The 19586-nt window shown below is 45.2% G+C and overlaps 1 protein-coding gene across 17 annotated transcripts in view; it reads left to right on the forward strand.

Moving 5' to 3' along the window:
- DYRK1A (dual specificity tyrosine phosphorylation regulated kinase 1A) overlaps positions 1-19586 on the forward strand; it is a 684276-nt gene that overhangs the window by 471325 nt on the left and 193365 nt on the right. For all 17 annotated transcript variants that reach the window (XM_033950290.1, XM_033950291.1, XM_033950295.1 and 14 more), the window contains one exon: positions 1615-1762. In XM_033950290.1, coding sequence (XP_033806181.1) covers positions 1615-1762 — 148 coding nt within the window. The remainder of the gene's footprint in view (positions 1-1614; positions 1763-19586) is intronic.

Genomic DNA, 19586 nt, shown 5'->3' on the forward strand with positions numbered 1-19586 from the left:
TTGCTGTCTTCTCTATCTTTTCTTGTCTCTATCTCTAGCTGCAGGTCCGTGTCCTCGGTGCACTTCCATCTTTCCTCATTCCGGCGTTGGCTTGCATTGGACTTAGTTTCCTGTGGGTTCCCTCCGCTGTTTCCAGGTCCTGCTGCTGTATCATCTATTCCTTTCTTGTGATTGTCCTCCAGGTGGTCCTCACTCACTGTAGGTGTGTCTTGGTAGTTCCTCTGTTGTTGGTGATTTTCCACGGCCTCTCTGTATGCCTCCTCGATGAACTTCTCTAACTCCCTGACTTCTTCCTCAACGTTCCTCTCCTTGTACTAGTAGTGATGTCACTGGAGAAAAGTATTCTCTGTCTCTATCTTCTGGTTGGAGTGCACAACTCGCTTATCTGGACTGGTCTAACAAGATTGAATGAATAAGTCTAGATAATGTGTTAGTTCGAGGTCTCCGTAGGTAAGTCACTGTAAAAAACGGTTGGTTTTTATGAGACCAGTTTTTGTCTTAATAGGTTGTTTAATTGACAGCATTAATAGACAGTAGTACTGCCCAATTAAGGGAAAAAATTTTGATTTGATTTGGCCTATTGAATTGATTTTTTGATTTGATTCACTTTTCCCATGCAATAGGGTTTTTTGGGGGGTTTTGGTTTTTTTTTCAAACGTCCTGTCTTTGGTTTATTTTGTAGCCTCTTGACCTACCCCCTTTGCCTTCTCCAGCCCCATGCTGGTGCTGTAGTGTAAACAAAATAAAAGACTTTGCCTCTCTTCGTTAGGTCCCAGCTCACACTCGCTGTCTTAACACCAGCTGCAGCAGAATATATATTTCAAATCTGATGTATTGTAAATCGAAAAATAAATCATTTTTCTACCTTTTGTTGTCTGATCACTTCATTATTCAAATCATGTTGGCCTCAAGCTGTGTTTTCTGTTTATCTTCTGTTAACTCGCTCGCCAGGGTCTCCTGCCCATTTGACATTTTCTTCTTTCTCTGTGCTCACCATCCATTTTAGTAATTTCCCTTCACTGCCATATCCAACCTTTCTTTCCTATTCTACCATCCATCTCTCTCTCTCTCTTTCTCTCTCTCTCATCATCAATAATGTCACCAGTGACTCGACAGAGGGCAGGCCAGGCGAAGCCTGTTCATTGTACTGCCTTTGCTAAGACTGGTCACCACCACCACTTCTGCTACTTTAGGAGGCCCAGAGGTATGTCGGGACTCACTGAATTGGTGAGTCCGTTTTTTTTAGAAAGTGAATTAATTTGAATCAGTGAATCGGGCAGCACTAATACACAGAACTGAATGATCAAGCAAAGCGTCGACCTTTAGTTGATGCTTTGAGGTATTGACATCATTGAAGGGTGCCACTACTGTCTGATATCAAAAGCATTTTGTTGTTTCTGTAAGAGTAACACTTCATTCTGTTTTGGTTGTCTTAGGGATACTTCTGTGGCTGCTGTAATTAGTAAAGTAAGCTACAAAATTATTTGATTTATCACAGTTCTGTGCTGTCAAACAATATTTGGTTTTAATAAGTTTATTTGTTGATGCTAGATTATTTACTCATATAGTATACTTTTAACAGTCTTTGCTTTTATTATCTTTGTTTATTTTTAGGTTGTAAAGGCTTATGACCGCGTAGAACAGGAGTGGGTGGCCATTAAAATTATAAAGAACAAGAAGGCTTTCCTAAACCAAGCCCAGATTGAAGTACGGCTTCTTGAGCTGATGAACAAACATGATACAGAAATGAAGTACTATATAGGTAATAAAGATTAGGTTTTGGTCTTTGTTTTTTAAAATGCTTCTTGAGTTTAATAGCTTACACCTGTGATCATTGGAAAATGGGGATATCTTTGAACAATGATTTTTTTATTGAATCAGTGTGGGATATAGTTGAACCAATTGACAAAAGTAGTGATCATTATTGGCATGGTCTTAGATTAGTGGTTCCTTTTTACATTGTCATAGTTGAGAAGAAAACTTAGGGTTGGCATTTTGATGAGCATAAGCTGTGAAGGTAGGATTTAGGACGTCCAAGCCAGGACATGCATAATTTCCCATATATTTTACAAATAGCTCATAAAATGTGGGAATAAGGAAAGAATTGAAATCAATCAGATATTAGGTATCAACAGCCCACTCTCTTCCGGAGAATGGGAGGCGGCAACCACTCACAATACAAAAGGATATAGAAAACAAGTGGAGAAAAAGGCCTCAGTTAAAGCCCAAAAGGACTTGGGAATACTACTATTTTTATCACAAGCCAAGTAGAAGTCCCGTAACGGTCATAGGCCATAAAAATCTCCACCCATTATATTCATAAATTATTGTATGGAGTATCACCTCATCAACCCTAGGAATTGTAGAGTCTATTTAAAGCATAAACAGATCCCACACACACAGCGTCAAAAAAACAAAACAGAAAAAGCTTCAAAAAACTGCCTTGTGTTTTTCTTACCTTGTGTTTTTCTTCTTCCAGCTGCATGCAGTGATGACCATACTTCAAGTCCCTACGGGAGAACCCCGTTTCGCAAAACGTATCCTCGGGGGGAAAAATTCTCAATTGCTCAAATCACAGTTGCTCCGCATATGACAAAAAATTAAAAGTGGCAAATGCGAAACTCAAAGCGTGCGTTTTAAAGCAAGACAGCTAAAGAACATATAAACGTAATAACGCAATGACGTAAAAAGTGACATCATCCTGCAATTAGCCATTCATTCATAAAAATGCTTGCCATTCTAAAGATGAATTTAAGCCTTTAGGGGCAATAGTCTGTAGAGAAAAAATTAAACGTTCTCTTTGATGTAATTTCCGCCTAATATCGCCTCTCCGAAGGTCAACCTGCAGTTGTTCAATAACAAAGTATTTAAATTCTGAAAATGAATGTCCAACTGACTCATAGTGTTCCACCAAAGGAGCGGTAAGTTTATGGCTAGAGACACAATGTCTGTGCTCAATGAATCTAGTCCTTAATTGACAAGATTTGACCAATGTACATTAGCTCACATGGGCAGATCAGAGAGTAAATGACACACACAGATGTACAGGAAGTGAAAGATTTCAATAGTATCATACGGTCCTCATGAGGAGCTTTAAACTCTGTAATCTGTAGCATCAGATCACACACTGAACAATGTCCACAACATGTATGACCAGGGCTTTGGAGTTGGTAGATAAATCCTTCAACTCAGACGCATCAGTTTCTGGTACCCATGACTTCGACTCCAGGTACCCAAAATTGTCTCCGACTCCACAGCCCTGTGTATGACATCCTACTATATCATCCCTAAATTCCCGACCCATCCCAGTAATAACAGGACATAAAATATCTCGAAGGTTTGAATTTCTCTTATAGGAAAACAAGAAGGACACATCCTCAATGCAGGTATGGCTGGTAAAATATGCATACACTTATTCAAAATCTTTTTGTTTTAATCAATTTTTATTAGAGTTTTATAATAATGATAAACAATACAAACACCATTTGTAAACCAATTCGTAATGTTACAATCTTTCAACAAAGCATATAAAAAAAAAAAAAAAAGGGAAAAACAAGGAGAAAAACTCCCAAACATAAATATATCTCAATCCCGCCACCCTACATAAAGTAAACCAATATAATCAATATTATCCCCCTTCTAAGAAACACCATGAGGGAGTCCTTTCGTTGTTCCTTCAAAAAGACTCCCAATGAACCACACTACCCTTCACCCTCTATCCCACCCTCCCACCCCACTTGAGTAAATAATTAAATGTGTTGAAATATTTTGTCCCAAGTTCGCCTTTGTAAGTCATAATAACCATAATGCTTAGCAGCTATACATTCCATCTGTGCAAGTTTTCGCAATTTCTCTACCCATTCCTCTTCTGGTGGAGCAGCTAACTTCTTCCAATATAATGCTATTAAACATTTGGCCGCCGCCAACCCCCTTCTGACCAGTTTTGTCTGCCAAGGAACTTCTCTAACATTATGTAACCCTAACAGACAAACTTGAGGTGAAAGTTGCAATGTATCCTGGATCCACAATGTCAAAGATCGTGTAACAATAACCCAAAATTTCTGAATCACCCCACAGTCCCACCAAATATGCATAAAAGATCCAGGGCTCTTACCGCATCTCCAGCAAGAGTCTGAAACTTGAGGGTACATAATATGTAACCGTGCAAATTTTATAAGCATTTTCTTGGACCAATATACAATGAGATGCTTTCTGTACCTCCAAACAAATACGTGACCAATCATCTGCAGAAAGATGCAGCTGGAGGTCCCGTTCCCACTGTTGTTTAAAAGGAAAGGAAATCACCACTCTACCACGCAAGAACTTATAAAGAATGGAAATCGGTCTCGGTACTCTACTCAACAAAAGCCATAAGTTTTCCAAAGATTCAGTCCCCTGGGGATTCCCTTTATCCCAACTTTCCGAGATCATAAAATGTCTCAATTGCATGTATGCAAAAAATTCGCCTCTTAACCCAGGCTTCTTAGTCACCAATGCATCAAAAGTAGGTAAGCATCCCCCAACTAGTACATCTCGAAATGTAAGAATCCCCATAGATTCCCATTTCCGAAATGCCCCCCTTTCCAATCCTGCCACAAACCGCGGTTCCCCCTTAATAGGAGCCAGCGTAGAGACTCCCCTACCACTCTTTTCCCTTTGATATAAAGAACCCCACATCCGTACTAAATGACAAAAGAACGGGTTCCCTTGCCCCTGCAATCGTTCCGGCAGCGAGGAAGAGATCCACAGCCAATTATTCAGTGTACAATGCGGAACATAGCTTTGTTCTATTTGAACCCCAGGTTTAAACACTGCGATCTTCCAATCCAAAATAAAACGGAGTTGTGCAGCCTCGTAATACCAGTGCAAATTGGGTACTGCCCGTCCCCCATCTTCCCTAGCAGACCAAAGTACTTGTTGACTCAACCTGGGATGTTTCCCTTGCCAAATAAAATATCGAAATTCCTTATGCAATAGCTTCAAAAGTCCCCTCGGCACCGCTATGGGCAGCGTTTGGAATAAAAATAATAGACGGGGTAAGATATTCATTTTGACAACAGCTATACGCCCCCACCAGGACAACCACAAACCCTTCCAAGCTTGCAAGTCTCTCCGCACGAATCGCACTATCCTAGAGTAATTGAGATCATAAAGACACGATAAATCAGATGGAATCAAAATACCAAGATACTTAAGATGCCCCAGTACCCGCCTCACCGGAAAGATGGCTGCCAACCTCTGCGCCTCCTCCTCCTCCAAAGAAATATTCAAAAATTCGGACTTGTCCATGTTGATCGTAAAACCTGATAGACCTCTGAATATCCCAAATACCTCCAACAACCCAGTAAGAGTAGTCTCCGGATCCGTCACATAAAAAAGAATATCATCTGCAAATAGCGCCAATTTATGTTCCCGATCTCCTATATGAATTCCTCTAACTGCCCCCAAATCCCGTATATAACAAGCCAAAGGTTCTAAATACAAAGCAAACAGTAAAGGGGAGAGTGGACAACCCTGTCGGGTCCCTCTTGTAATAGAGAAGAAATCTGTATAAAGCCCATTAATTTTAATACAAGCCCTCGGTGTCAAATAAAAATTCCTTATCCATTTTTCATACATTCCCCCAATTCCCATTCGTTCCATTACTGCCCACAAAAAGTTCCAATTGACCTGATCAAAGGCCTTTTCAGCGTCTATGGATAATAGGACCATTTTACTATGTTGTTGCTGTGCCTCCCAGATCAAATGTAAAGTTCTACGTATATTGTCTCCCACTTGACGCTTCTGGATAAATCCAGCCTGATCAACATGGACAAGTCCCGGTAACACTCGCCCCAATCTCAATGCCAACACCTTCGCCAAAATTTTAGCATCAACTTTTAACAATGAGATGGGACGATATGCTCCACACTGCTCTGGGTCCCTTCCCGGTTTCAACAATACTGTGATCCCTGCTTCTCCCATAGTAGATGGCAAAGAGCCCCCATCTCGCACTCCATTACCAACCCTCACCAACAAGGAAACAATCTGCTTATTCAAAATCTTTACATCTGGCGTATGCATATTATACTTCAGTACACAGGCTAGAAATTCAAATTGTTAGTAGGCGTCTTATACTCTAACAGATGTTTTCTATGATTAAACCATGCTCTCTTTGTTGCTCCTTTCAAAACCTTATCAGAGTCTAGCAGCCAAATTATTGACCAATTCTACAGAGTTTTCTTTATATTTTGAATCAGATGAACAAATTCTGCGGTATCCCAATAGTTGAGTAAAAGGGATACTCCTCTTAGACTGAATAGGATGCAGACTCGTAAAATATTACAATAGAAACATAGAAAATGACAGTAGAAAAGGTCCACAGCCCATCTAGTCTGCCCACACTAATGACCTACCCCCTAACTTCCTCCATGAAGAGATCCCACATGCCAATCCCATCTTTTCTTAAAATCTGGCATGCTGCTGGCCTCAATTATCTGTAGTGGAAGATTATTCCAGTGATCAACCACCCTTTCGGTGAAGAAATATTTTCTGGTGTCGCCATGAAATTTCCCTCCCCTGATTTTCAACGGATGCCCTATTGTTGCCGTGGGTCCTTTAAGAAAAAAAGAGATCTTGTTCCACCTCGATACGGCCTGGGACATATTTGAACGTCTCGATCATGTCTCCCCGCTCTCTGCATTCCTCGAGTGAGTACAGCTGCAACTTACCCAGCCGTTCCTCATATAGGAGATCCTTGAGTCCTGAGACCATCCTGGTGGCCATTCACTGAACCAACTCAACTCTCAGCATGTCTTTTTGATAATGTGGCCTCCAAAATTGTACACAATATTCCAGATGGGGTCTCACCATGGATCTATACAACGGCATTATGACCTCGGGCTTACGGCTGATGAAGCTTCTACAGATACAACCCATGATTTGTCTGGCCTTGGATGAAGCTTTCTCCACTTGATTGGCAGTCTTCATGTCTTTGCTAATGATCACTCCCAAGTCACGTTCTGCTACAGTCCTTGCTAGGATCTCACCATTTAGGGTGTAAGTCCTGCATGGATTTTTGCCGCCAAGGTGCATGACCTTGCATTTTTTGGCATTGAAACTTAGTTGCCAAGTCTTTGACCAATGCTCCAGCAGGAGTAGGTCCTGCGTCATACTGTCGGGCACTGTGCTTTTGTCTATTGTGCTTTTGCCTACTATGTTGCATAGTTTGGTGTCATCGGCAAATAATGTAATTTTACCTCGAAGCCCTTTAGCCAAGTCTCTTACGAAGATGTTAAATAGGATCGGCCCAAGACTGAGCCCTACGGTACTCCACTGATCACCTCCGTCGTATCGGAGAGGGTACCGTTTACCACTACCCTCTGAAGTCTACCTCTAAGCCAGTCCTTAACCCATGCAGTTAATGTTTCACCTAATCCCATTGAACTCATCTTGCTCAACAACCTACGGTGTGGGACACTATCAAACGCTTTGCTGAAGTCCATGTACACGACGTCCAAGGACTCCCATATATCCAGCTTTCTTGTTGAAGAATCTGATCAGATTTGATTGGCAGGACCTTCCCTTCATAAAACCATGTTGATGGGGATCTCGTAGATTCTCCTCGTTCAGGGTTGCATCTAATTAGTATTTCCAGAAGTTTACTCACTATCGATGTGAGACTCACCGGTCTGTAATTCGCAGCCTCCGTCTTGCATCCCTTTTTGTGGAGTGGAATGACGTAGCCGTTTTCCAGTCCAACGGGACTCTTCCTGTACTTAGGGAAAGATTGAAGAGTGCGGATAACGGTTCCACCAGGACGTCACTCAACTCACTGAGCTGAACCACTTCGACAAATATGCAACCTATCCTTAAAAACTGGAGAGATTCCGGAAGACTGGAAAATAGCAAATGTCACGCCCATCTTCAAGAAAGGCTCAAGGGGAGACCCAGGAAACTACAGGCCGGTGAGCTTGACCTCGGTCCCGGGAAAGATGATGGAAGCACTGATTAAAGACAGCATCTGGGAACACATCGACAACTATGGGCAGCTAAAGTCGAGCCAGCATGGCTTCTGCAAGGGCAGGTCATGCCTCACAAACTTATTATACTTCTTTGAGGGGGTAACCAGCCAGGTGGATAAAGGGAAATCCATAGATATCATTTACCTTGACTTCCAAAAAGCCTTCGACAAGGTGCCACATGAAAGACTACTAAGGAAGCTATGGAACCACGGGGTGCAAGGGGAGGTCCACCGATGGATCAAAAACTGGTTGGCGGACAGGAAACAGAGGGTTGGAGTAAAGGGCCATTACTCAGACTGGCAATGGGTCACGAGCGGAGTTCCACAGGGGTCGGTGCTGGGACCGCTACTTTTCAACATATTCATTAACGACCTGGAGGCAGGAACAAAATGTGAGGTTACTAAATTTGCGGATGACACCAAACTATATCACAAGGTAAATAACATGGAGGACTGCGAAGATCTCCAAAAAGATCTGACAACACTGGAAGAATGGGCCAAAAAATGGCAAATGAGTTTCAACATAGGGACGTGCAAAGTCGTACATATAGGGAAAAAAAACCCGATGTTCACTTACAAAATGGGGGGATCAGCGCTAGGGGTGAGCGACCTTGAAAGAGACCTGGGAGTGATGGTAGACACAACATTGAAGGCGTCAGCGCAGTGTGCAACAGCCTCAAGGAAAGCAAACAAAATGTTGGGTATCATTAAGAAGGGTATCACGACCAGAAAGAAGGAAGTCATCCTGCCACTGTATCGTGCTATGATGCGCCCGCACCTGGAGTACTGTGTTCAATTCTGGTCGCCGTACCTCAAGAAGGACATGGAGGTACTTGAGAGAGTTCAAAGAAGAGCAACTAAGCTAATAAAGGGTATGGAGGACCTCTCATATACTGACAGACTGAAAAGGCTAGGGCTTTTCTCCCTGGAAAAGCAGAGACTTAGAGGAGACATGATAGAAACCTTCAAGATCATGAAGGGCATAGAAAAAATAGACAGGGACAGATTTTTCAAATTAAGGGGATCAACAAGTACAAGGGTGCACTCAGAGAAATTGAAAGGGGAGAAGTTAAGAACAAACGCTAGGAAGTTCTTTTTCACACAGAGGGTGGTGGATACATGGAACGCGCTACCGGAGGATGTGATAAACAGGAGCACGCTACAGGGGTTCAAAGAAGCTTTGGATAGGTACTTGGAAGACAAAAGGGATTGAGGGGTACAGATAAGAGTAGAGGTAGATTATAGGGATGGGATTAGAGGTAAGTTATAAAATTAATCAGGGATCACTGTTCAGGCAATAGGCCTGATGGGACGCCACGGGAGCGGACCGCTGAGCAAGATGGACCTCTGGTCTGATTCAGCGGGGGCAACTTCTTATCTTCTTATGTTCACCCTGGGGTGTAGTTTGTCTGGTCTCATAGCTTTGTTCACCTTGAGTCTTGATAGCTCATAGTAGACACTGCTGGGCGTAAACTCGAAATTAAGAAACGGGTCTTCCGAGCTTTCCCTTGTCTGCAGCTGAGGGCTGGATCTCGGCGCCTCGCAAGTGAAGACTGAGCAGAAGTATTCATTTAAAAAGTTTGGCTTTATCGGAGTCGATTCTACATAGTTCCTGTCTGGTTTCCTAAGGCGTACTATCCCATCTGTGTTTCTTTTTCTGTCATTAATATACCTGAAGAAGGATTTATTGCCCTTCTTGATGTTCTTCGCTAGATTCTCCTCCATTCGGAGTTTGGCCTCTCTGACTGCTGTTTTGACTGCTTTAGACTTGGCCAGATAATCTTCCTTAGATTCTTGCTTCCCTGATTGTTTGTAGAAGATAAACGCTCTTTTCTTCTTTTTTATGAGGTCTGAGATCTCCGCAGAGAACCACTGTGGTCTATTGTTTCTTCGCCGTTTACTTACTGATTTTATGTAGTGGTTGGTTGCTTCGTGTATGGTTGATTTCAGAGTTGACCACATTATCTGTTTCGGCTTGGTTTTGCAGTGCCCGATGGATGAAATCTCCCATGCTTTCGAAGTTTGTGCCCTTAAAGTTGAGGACCTTGGTTGATGTTTGACTTAGTGAACCCTTTTCTGAGGTTGAATCATATCATGCTGTGGTCACTGGAGGCCAATGTATCGCCTATCAAGACCTCTGTGACACTTTCTCCGTTGGTGAGTATCAGGTCCAGAATCGCCCGGTCCCTAGTGGGCTCTAATACCATTTGTCTGAGTCTCGCTCCCTTTATAGAGGTTAATAGCTTCCTGCTGCTGCTGGTCATAGTTGAAAGTTTGTTCCAATCCACATCAGGCATATTGAAGTCTCCTAGCAATACTGTGTCTCCACGCAAAGTGATATTCTCTATGTCTTCGACTAATTCTATATCCATGTCCTCCTGTTGTCTTGGAGGTCTGTATACTACGCCAAGATACAGCATTTGACTTTCCTCTAGCCAAATTCACCCATAGGGATTCCCCGGTGTACTTGAGATCTGCGATTTTGGTAACTTTGATGTCCTCTTTAGTGTATAGTGCTATCCCTCCTCCCATTTTGCCCTCTCTGTCTCGACGAAGTAAGTTGTATCCCGGTATAGCCATATCCCACCCATAGGAGTCTGTGAACCAAGTCTCGGATATCGCCACCACATCTAGGTCGGCATTCCTCATCTCCATTTCTAATTCCAGAATCTTATTGCCCAAACTGTGGGCATTAACGTACATAGCCCTCCATACCTTATATTTGCTATGCCTCTGTATAGATATTCCTGCTTGAGCTAATTGGACTCCTATACTACTGTTTACAATGTGTGTACTTATCTCTGACTCGGAAATGCAGTGTGTACTTACCTCGGACTCAGAAATGGATTGGCAACTTACCTCGCCAGGTTGGTTACTTGCGCCAGTAAGTGAATGGGTACCCTCCCCCCACTTACCTAGTTTAAAGCCCTACGAAGTAGACGGGCTAGTCGGTGTCCAAAGACGTTCTTTCTCCTTCTGGTCAGGTGGAGTCCGTCTGGTCCCTGTAGTCCTTGCAGCGCCTCTCTATGGTTCAGGAATCCGAAGTTCATCTCCCTGCACCATCCGTGCAGCCAGTCGTTTGTCCTCTGGATACGATCCTCCCTGGCTCTTCCCTTGCTCCTCACTGGGAGGATCGAGGAGAAGACTACCTGCGCTTCCATCCTCCTCAGCTTATCACCCAGGACTCCAAAGTCTTCAGATATGCTCTCCAGGGTGTTCCTGGCAGTGTCGTTCATTCCGACGTGGATGAGAAGCATGGGGAAGTGGTCATGGGGCTTGATTAGTCTGTCTAGGCAGGCGGTTACATCTCGGATCCTGGCTCCTGGCAGACAGCAAACCTCTCTTGATTGCATATCCGGTCTGCAAATTGGTCCCTCGGTGCCCCTCAGCAGGGAATCCCCAATGACTACCACTCTGCACTTCTTTGGGGGGAGCTGATCTGTTGTCTCCGGAACCGGAACAGTCTGCTGGACAACTTCCTGTACCTCATTGGCAGGTCCTTCTTGTAACAGCTGGAATCTGTTCCTCAAGGTGATTAGTGGGGTCGCTGTAAAACTGCCCTGTGTACGAGAGAAAGAGACAGAAGAAGAGGAAGGTCTTCTGCGTTTGCCTGTGGAGGAAGTTAGCAGCTGCCAGGAGTCAGCGTCTCTAGCCTCTTCTTGTACCCCAATTATTGGTTTCAAGGTTGCAGGTTCGGACTGTTTGGGCGTCCTGAGGATGGTCTTGTCTTGCTCCTGCTCTGTGATCTGGGACAGCTCGTGGATGACTCCGTCGATGAAGGCCTTGTCCTCTCGGATGCTTCTCAAGCGCTTTACCTCCTCTCTCAGGTTCCTCAGCTCCTGCAAGATGTCTCCATCTAGCTGATCTATCTCTTCTGTTTATGTGGCGACTGTAGTTATAGGCCTCGGTACAGACCTCTGTCCTTCGTCCTGGCTCTCCTTCCATCTGTACGTGGACCGTGGCCATCCCCTGGATCCCTTCGGTGACTGGGCTGCCGGTCTTGATTGTAGCCCTGTTGCTTCTAGTTCTTCCTACCATTTTCAAAAAAAAATTTATTTATTTTTTTTGGTTTAGTTTAGATATTTGTTAGTTATGTCTGTCTGTTAGTTAGTGAGCTAGAAAAGTCTGCCTGTTAGATAGTATGAAAATCTGCCTGTCAGAGAGTTGAAAGACTGAAGGATAGAGTAGTTAGGCAGACTTAACTAACAATTAACTAACTGTTTGTTAGAAAGGGCTGCCTGTTAAATAGTTTGAAAGTTAGAAGGAAAGAGTGCCTGTTAAATAGCTTGAATGTTTGAAGGATAGAGTGACTGGTAAGGTCTGCCTGTTGTTTAGTTTGAGAGGTCTGTCTGTTTATGAGAGGTCTGTCTGTTTGTTGGCTAGTTAGAAGGGTCTGCTTGGTTTGAAAGTTTAAAAGATAGTCTAAAACACAGTTCTTCAACCGCCGGTCCGCAGAAAATTTCTATCGGTCTGCGCAGGACCGGCAAGATAAACATCTTCAATTTCCTGCCGGTCCGAACAGGACCGGCAAGATTGAGGAGCGCAGGGCCGGAGAGATAATGGGGAGCCTCAGACTGTGCTTTCTTCCCTCCCAGCGGCTCTCCTTATAAGCGCAGCGATTCAGGAAGGAAGCCTTGGAGCTTTTGCTGAGTCAGGCCACCTCTGATGATGCAACTTCCGCTTTCCTCAGAGGCGGTGCAACCCAACAAAGGACCCGAGGCTGCCTTACTGAATCGCAGCACTGGCAAGTAAGGAGAGTTGCTGGGAGGGGAGAAAGCTGCTGGGCATGGTGAAAAAAAAAAAGGACAGCTGTTACTGGACCTGGAGAGGGAGGAGAGATGCTGCTGGGAGGGGAGGAGGGAAAGGAGTCTGGGAAGCTGCTGGGCATGGTGAAATAGGGATAGCTGCTACTGGACCTAGAGAGGGAGAAGGAGAGATGCTGCTGGGAGGGGAGGAGGGAAAGGAGTCTGTGAAGCTGCTGGGCAAGGGGAAAAAGGGACAGCTGCTACTGGACCTGGAGAGAGAGAAAGAGAGATGCTGCTGGGAGGGGAGGAGGGAAAGGAGTCTGGGAAGCTGCTGGGCAAGGGGGAAAAAGGGACAGCTGCTACTGGACCTGGAGGGAGGGAGAAAGAGAGATGCTGCTGGGAGGGGAGGAGGGAAAGGAAAGGGAAGAGAGTTACTGTTGGACAGGGGGAGGAGGGAAGGGAGAAGAAAAAAGGAAAGAAACAGCTTGCAGGGAGTTTAGAGGAGGGGAAGGGGAGAGACAGGAATGAGATTGGAAGGGGGGTCAGCAGAGAAATTAAGAGGGACAAAGATGCTAGATCTGGTGTAGGAGAGATAAAAATGAAGAGAGCAGTGAAGCTGGAATGAATCGTGTAAAAAGGAGAGAGGGGCATAGGCTGGATGGAAAGGGGAGGGGGGCATAGAAAGAAGACAAATACCATATGGAAGGGGGAGAGGTCAGACAGTAGATGGAAGGGGCAGATGCTGGATTGAAGAGACAGAGAGGGCAGACGCTGGAAGGAAGAGAGTGAAAAGAAGATTAAAGCAGAAACCAGAGACAACAAAAGGTAGAAACAAATAATTTTATTTCTATTTTGTGATTAGAATATATCAGATTTGAAATATATATTCTGCTAGAGCTGGTGTTAGACATAACTGGGGACTGCAAAGTCCAGGCAGTGGCTTAGGGCTCTCTCTGACCAGGGGGGCAGTTGCCCTAGTTGCACTCCCCTAACCCTATTCCTGCTATGTGTGACTGCGGTATTCTGTTAGCATGATATTTCTGTGTAGCATTCTGTAATAATTTGGCTTATTCAGTTTTCTAGATAGTAGAGGGGGATATATGTGAAGGGGAGGGGAGACAGGGTTTTGTTGATCCTTGCTCTGTATTATTTGTATTTATAAAATAACAATTGTACAGAATATTGTTTCTTTTTATACTTTAATAAAATACATTCAGTATACAATCATAACTGAGGCTTGTGCGGATGGGATCAGATGGTTTGCGAGGACCGAGCTCGCGGAGACGGGGCGGAAACGGGGTTTTTAAATTTCAGTCCTAGTAGTTTGCCGGTCCACAAAATAATTTTTTTTTCCCGCCGGTCCATAGGTGTAAAAAGGTTGAAGAACACTGGTCTAAAAGATAGTCTAAAAGTTAAATAGCTTTCTTGAACACGGTAGTTGTAAATCCTTTATCTTCTTTTAATACTTTCACATCCAAAAAGTGAACAGTATATTTATCCCAATGTGCTTCAAAAGGAATAATCTGGTGGTGAGAATTTAATTCAAATATAAAATTCTTTAAACTTCTTCTGTATTAGTCCAAATCATAAATATGTTGTCTATATCAGTGTTTTTCAACCTTTTTACACCTATGGACCGGCAGAAATATAAAAATTGTTCTGTGGACCGGCATTGGTCTGTGGACCGGCGATTGAAGAATACTGGGCTAAGTCGTGGGCCAGACCCTGCCCATCTCTACCCAATGTCCACCCCAGACTCCGCCCCCATAATAGTACTAATTGCACCTTGCACGTCCCGTGCCTCACCTGGAAGCCTTCCCTCTGACATTGCAACGTCAGAGAGAAGGCTTCCGGTTCAGGCGCAGGATGCCCGTAGGAGCCACTGCCCGTGGCTTTGTGCACTGAATCAGGAAGAGGGAGCTGGCTCAAAGATAACGCCACATCGATCGCACCGTGGACCGGCAGTTGAAGAACACTGTTTTGGGCCTGATGCACGTGCTGGCCCTATGAACCGGCAGGAAATTTCTGTGGACCGGCACTGGTCCATGGACCGGTGGTTGAAGAACAGTGGTCTATATAATGCCACCAGCAAAGTGCAAATTGGAAGAAACCAGAGGGATACCCATTTCTTCTCGAATCAAGCCATGAACAAATTAACAATACTAGGGGCAAAAGAGACCCCCATTGCTACACCTTTTATCTGTATGTAAAAGTTCTCAAATAAGAAGAAATTATTAGACATTGCTTGAGATGTCAAAGCAATCAAAAAATCAGGTGGTATCAAAAAAGGGCGAGGTCCAGTCTGCAACGTATCCCTCAAGACAATCAAAGCATCGTTTTGGGGATATTAAGTTTCAAGTTTCAAGTTTATTAGGTTTTAATATACCGACCATCAAATAGATATCTGGCCGGTTTACATTACAATAAAAAATATAGATGAGAAAGAGAAGTTATTATATTCAATATTTAGAAGTACAAACAGTGTATGTTAAAATATAAACAAGACAAACTTGATTGTGAGGGAAGAGGTTTGTGGAAGGGTAAAGTTACATTGTTAAGAGAAAAGGGAGAAAGAGGGAATGGGAAAAAAAACATTTGGGTGGGGAAAAAGTCTTTTAGAAATAATTTTTGAAGGTTAAATAATTGAAAATAACAGAGAAAGTAGATACTAAACTGAAATAAATGCATCGCGGAATAGAAAAGTCTTTAGGCCTATCTTATTATTTTACATTAGATGGTTGAAGGTTCTCCAAGTGCTGTAAAAAGTGTGTAGTGTCCTTTAAATGAGATTCTATTTTAGTCACAAAGGGCTGGAGATGACAATCCACATATTTACATATCCTATCTAGCAAGGAATCACATGCAGATACAATAGGACATCCAGGAGGTTGGTGTAAACTAGATAGACATGGTCAAACTATGGCCGCGGGCCATATCTGGCCCATTTAGTTTTTTAATCCGGCCCGCCGACCATCCAAACCCCGCCGACTGCAAGCCCTACATACCTCTCTCCAGCATCGGGCCAGCAGCACTCTAAACAGGCTTCTTCGGCGGCCCCATAGTAAACATGAGTGGACCAAAGAAAAGAAAAGTGGACAGTGAATGCCGAGTGTTTTAAGAGGGAGTGGACAGCAAAATATTTTTCACCAAAGTCCGATCAATGGCTGTATGTCTGATATGCCAAGAAACTGTTGCGGTTTTCAAAGAATACAATATCAGCCATCACTTTGCCACGAAGCATGCTAACTGTGCTAGCAAGCAGTCACTGCAAGAACGGAAGGCTACATTTACATTTAATTAATATTAGTTCATGCAACACTCCATCCATCTGCTCTTGGGCCGGCCCCTCTGTCAAATTTAAGAACCCATTGTGGCCCACGAGTCAAAAAGTTTGCCCACCCCTGGTCTAAACTCTTATGGATTTTAGGAAGGGTGTAGAATGCAGGGACCCTAAATGTTGTATAATTCAAATATTGAATTTCTGCTTTTGTCAAAATACCAAGTTTCTTGCCGTCAACAATAAGCGGTATGAGGTTGTTAACAATATCATCTGAAGGATCTTTATCTAATAGAAGATAAGTAGAAGAATCAGAAAGCTGACAAAGAGCTTGAGTTCTATAGGCAACCAGTTCTATAGGCTTTGTTATTGAACATCTGCATGTTGATCTTCAGAGAAGCGACATTAGGCAGAAATTACATCAAAGAGAACAACATTCAATTTTTTTCTCTACAGACTATTGCCCCTAAAGGCTTAAATTCATCTATAGAATGGCAAGCATTTTTATGAATGAATGGCTAATTGCGGGATGATGTCATTATCCCAGGACAAGCAGGTAGCATATTCTCTACATGTGAGTGACGTCACCGACGGAGCCCCCCAGCAGATGTTTTCGCAAATAGACTTGCTTGAAGACCTTCAGGCTTGCGATTAGCCCGCGCATGCGCGCATGCCCCTCCCACCCTGCCTAGGGCATGTGTCTCCTCAGTGTGTCCTCGGTTCTCTGTTTTCCGCGGAGCCAGAAGCACTGCTCCCTTGCTTCGCGAGATCTCGTTGTCCCTCTTGCACCGCAGGTTGTTTGGTTAGTTTTTGTTGAGTCACTGTGCCTCGTGTCTTTAATTTCCTTTATTTTCATTTTTTTTTCAGTTTGTATATTTTTGACCGGGTTCCCGGTCTTCCTCTGGCCTCGCGGGGCCACGGCCGTCTTTTTCTTATGTCCCGGCCTCATTCCGGATTTAAAAACTGTACTAAGTGCAACCGGGTTATCTCCCATCACCAATCCTCATCGTTGGTGTGTGGAGTGCCTGGGTCAGAGCACCGCGCTGAGTCATGTCCCCGTTGTGCGACTTTACAACCGCGGGCTCTTCGTCGAAGGGTGGCCAAGAGTCTCCAACACTTCGGCCCAGTGGATCCTGCGGGACAAGCCTCGAGCTCAGCCTCGACACCCTCGTTGGGCGCCTCGGCCTTGAAGTCCCCGTCGGCCTCGAAGGCTCCAGCCTCAGCCCCTCCTGCTGCTCCGTCCTCGGGTAAGTCTCCTCTTCCCTCAAATATGCCGGCAAAGAAGCCTACCTCGGAGTCTCATGTCAGCACCGCCTCGTCGGCATCTTTGAGACATTTATCTAAGCGTGCTTCCTCACGTAGGGAATACTCTTCCTCGAGGTTGCCCCAGAAGGAGCGCACTGCTGCACCTCCGATCCACCTACCTTTGGTCTCAGTGCCTATTTTCGAGGACATGCTTAAGGCTTTTATTACCACACAGCTTTCCTCGGTGGTGAGCCAGCTAGTCCCAACTTCGACGCCTTTGGCCTCAGTCTCGACCCAGTCGCGGTCTGACCAGCCTGAGTGTCCCCTCGTCTCTCAAGGCCTCACCCGTAAGATTTGTCGGGCTTCCTCGAGTGAATCTTCCTCCCCTGGGTAGCCGATGACTTTTCGGGGGTCCAGGCCGGGAGTCCGTTTTTCCCCCGTTTAGAAGGCTTGCCTCTTCTAAAAGGCCCCGGTCTTCCTCGCCCTGTTGGGGCAGGTCTCCGACCTCAAAACCATGTACACACACGCTTGTCCTCGAATTGGACTATAGTGTATGTTCCCCATCTAGGCGATTGCCGGCTTCTAAAGGGCTTACTTCGAAGCCGGTTGGGGAATTTTCCTATACCCCCTCTTCTCTGAGGCTTCACAAGCGGTTTCCTCTGACTCCAGAGTCTTCTCCGGTCCATCTTGCACAGGGCCGTTCCTCGACGCCCCCTAGAAGCCTTAGTCGAACCTCTTCGGTCTCCCGTTCATGGGACTCTGAGGCTCCGGCTTACTATTCCAGGGAAGTTTCTCCCTCTTTCTCGGCAGCACCCCAGTCTCAGGCGGAGTCTCCCCCGGAGGATGAATCTTCTTCTCAGACCTCCTCCTTATCTCGTTTCATCTCCGACATGGGCAGAGCTTTGAATTTGGATCTTCAGTCCAACTCCCGCTTTACCCAGGAATACCTGGCGGAAATGGGAGTTGACAATACGCCTCGCGTGGCGCTTTGCCTTCTGTTGCATCAAGTTCTCCGGAACCTGGAGACACCATATGCTGTCACGGCTATTCCCTCCAAGTTGGAGTCCCGTTACCGGACTATCCCGGTTAAAGGGTTTGAAAGTGCTCAGCTTTCCCACCAATCGTTGGTGGTTGAGTCATCCTTGAAGAAGTCTAACCCCTCGAAGGTTTACGCTGCCGTTCCCTCGGGCAGGGAGGGCCGTACAATGGACAGATTTGGTCGCCGCCTTTATCAGAATTCGATGATGGCGAACCGTGTCCTTAACTACAATTTCATCTTCACGTCCTACCTCCGGTTCTGTATAGATGCCCTCTGCTCGTTCCAGGAGGTCGTACCAGAGCCTCGGCGTCAGGAGTTTTGTCTCCTCGAGGAGACCCTCTCCCAACTCCACCTGTATATATTTCAGGCCTCTTATGACGCCTTTGAATTGTCTTCGAGAGTTACAGCATTTGCGATCGCCATGCGTCACCTCGCTTGGCTCCGGATTGTGGATATGGATCCAAATCTACAGGATCAACTTGCCAATCTCCCGTGTGTGGGTCATGAGTTCTTCGATGATTCCATTGAGGTGGCCAAGAAGCATCTCTCGGACCACGAGCGGTCCTTTGCGTCTCTGGTGAAACTTAAACCAAAGGCTCCTCCAGCTCTCCAATATAAAATTCCTCTCCGGAGGTATCCACAAAAATCCACTCTTTCTTTCTCTAGGCCTCCTTCAAAATGGCCACTGCAACAGCAGCAGCAACGTCAACCTAAGACTCAGCCGCCGGCCCCGGCGAAGACCGGGCCGTCCTTTTGACAATTCCAGTCCGAGCCTTCAGGCTCCCTTCCTCCTGGAGCTTTCCCCCCTTCCCCATCGGGGGTCATCTCCATCATTTCTATGCCCAGTGGGAAAGTCTTACCACCGACAGTTGGGTCCTGTCTATCATCCGGGAGGGTACTCCCTCCACTTCAATCGTGTACCCCTGGACCTGCCTCCAAGAGGGTTTCCTTCTGCTCAGTCTCGGCTTCCCCTCCTTCTGCAGGAAGCTCAGGCCCTTCTTCGTCTTCGGGCGGTCAAGGAGGTTCCCACGGAACAATGGAACTCCGTATTTTATTCCCGGTACTTTCTGGTACCCAAGAAAATGGGGATCTGCGTCAGATCCTGGACCTCCGTGCTCTGAACAAGTTTCTGATCCGGGAACGATTCAGAATGCTCACCCTTCCCACGTTGTATCCCCTCTTGGATGAGGGGGACTGGCTGTGCTCACTGGACCTCAAGGAGGCGTACATGCACATTCCGATACAACCGGCCTCTCACCGGTATTTGAGATTCCGGGT

The sequence above is a fragment of the Geotrypetes seraphini genome, chromosome 6 (assembly GCF_902459505.1).
Source record: "Geotrypetes seraphini chromosome 6, aGeoSer1.1, whole genome shotgun sequence".
Taxonomy (NCBI): Eukaryota; Metazoa; Chordata; class Amphibia; order Gymnophiona; family Dermophiidae; genus Geotrypetes; species Geotrypetes seraphini.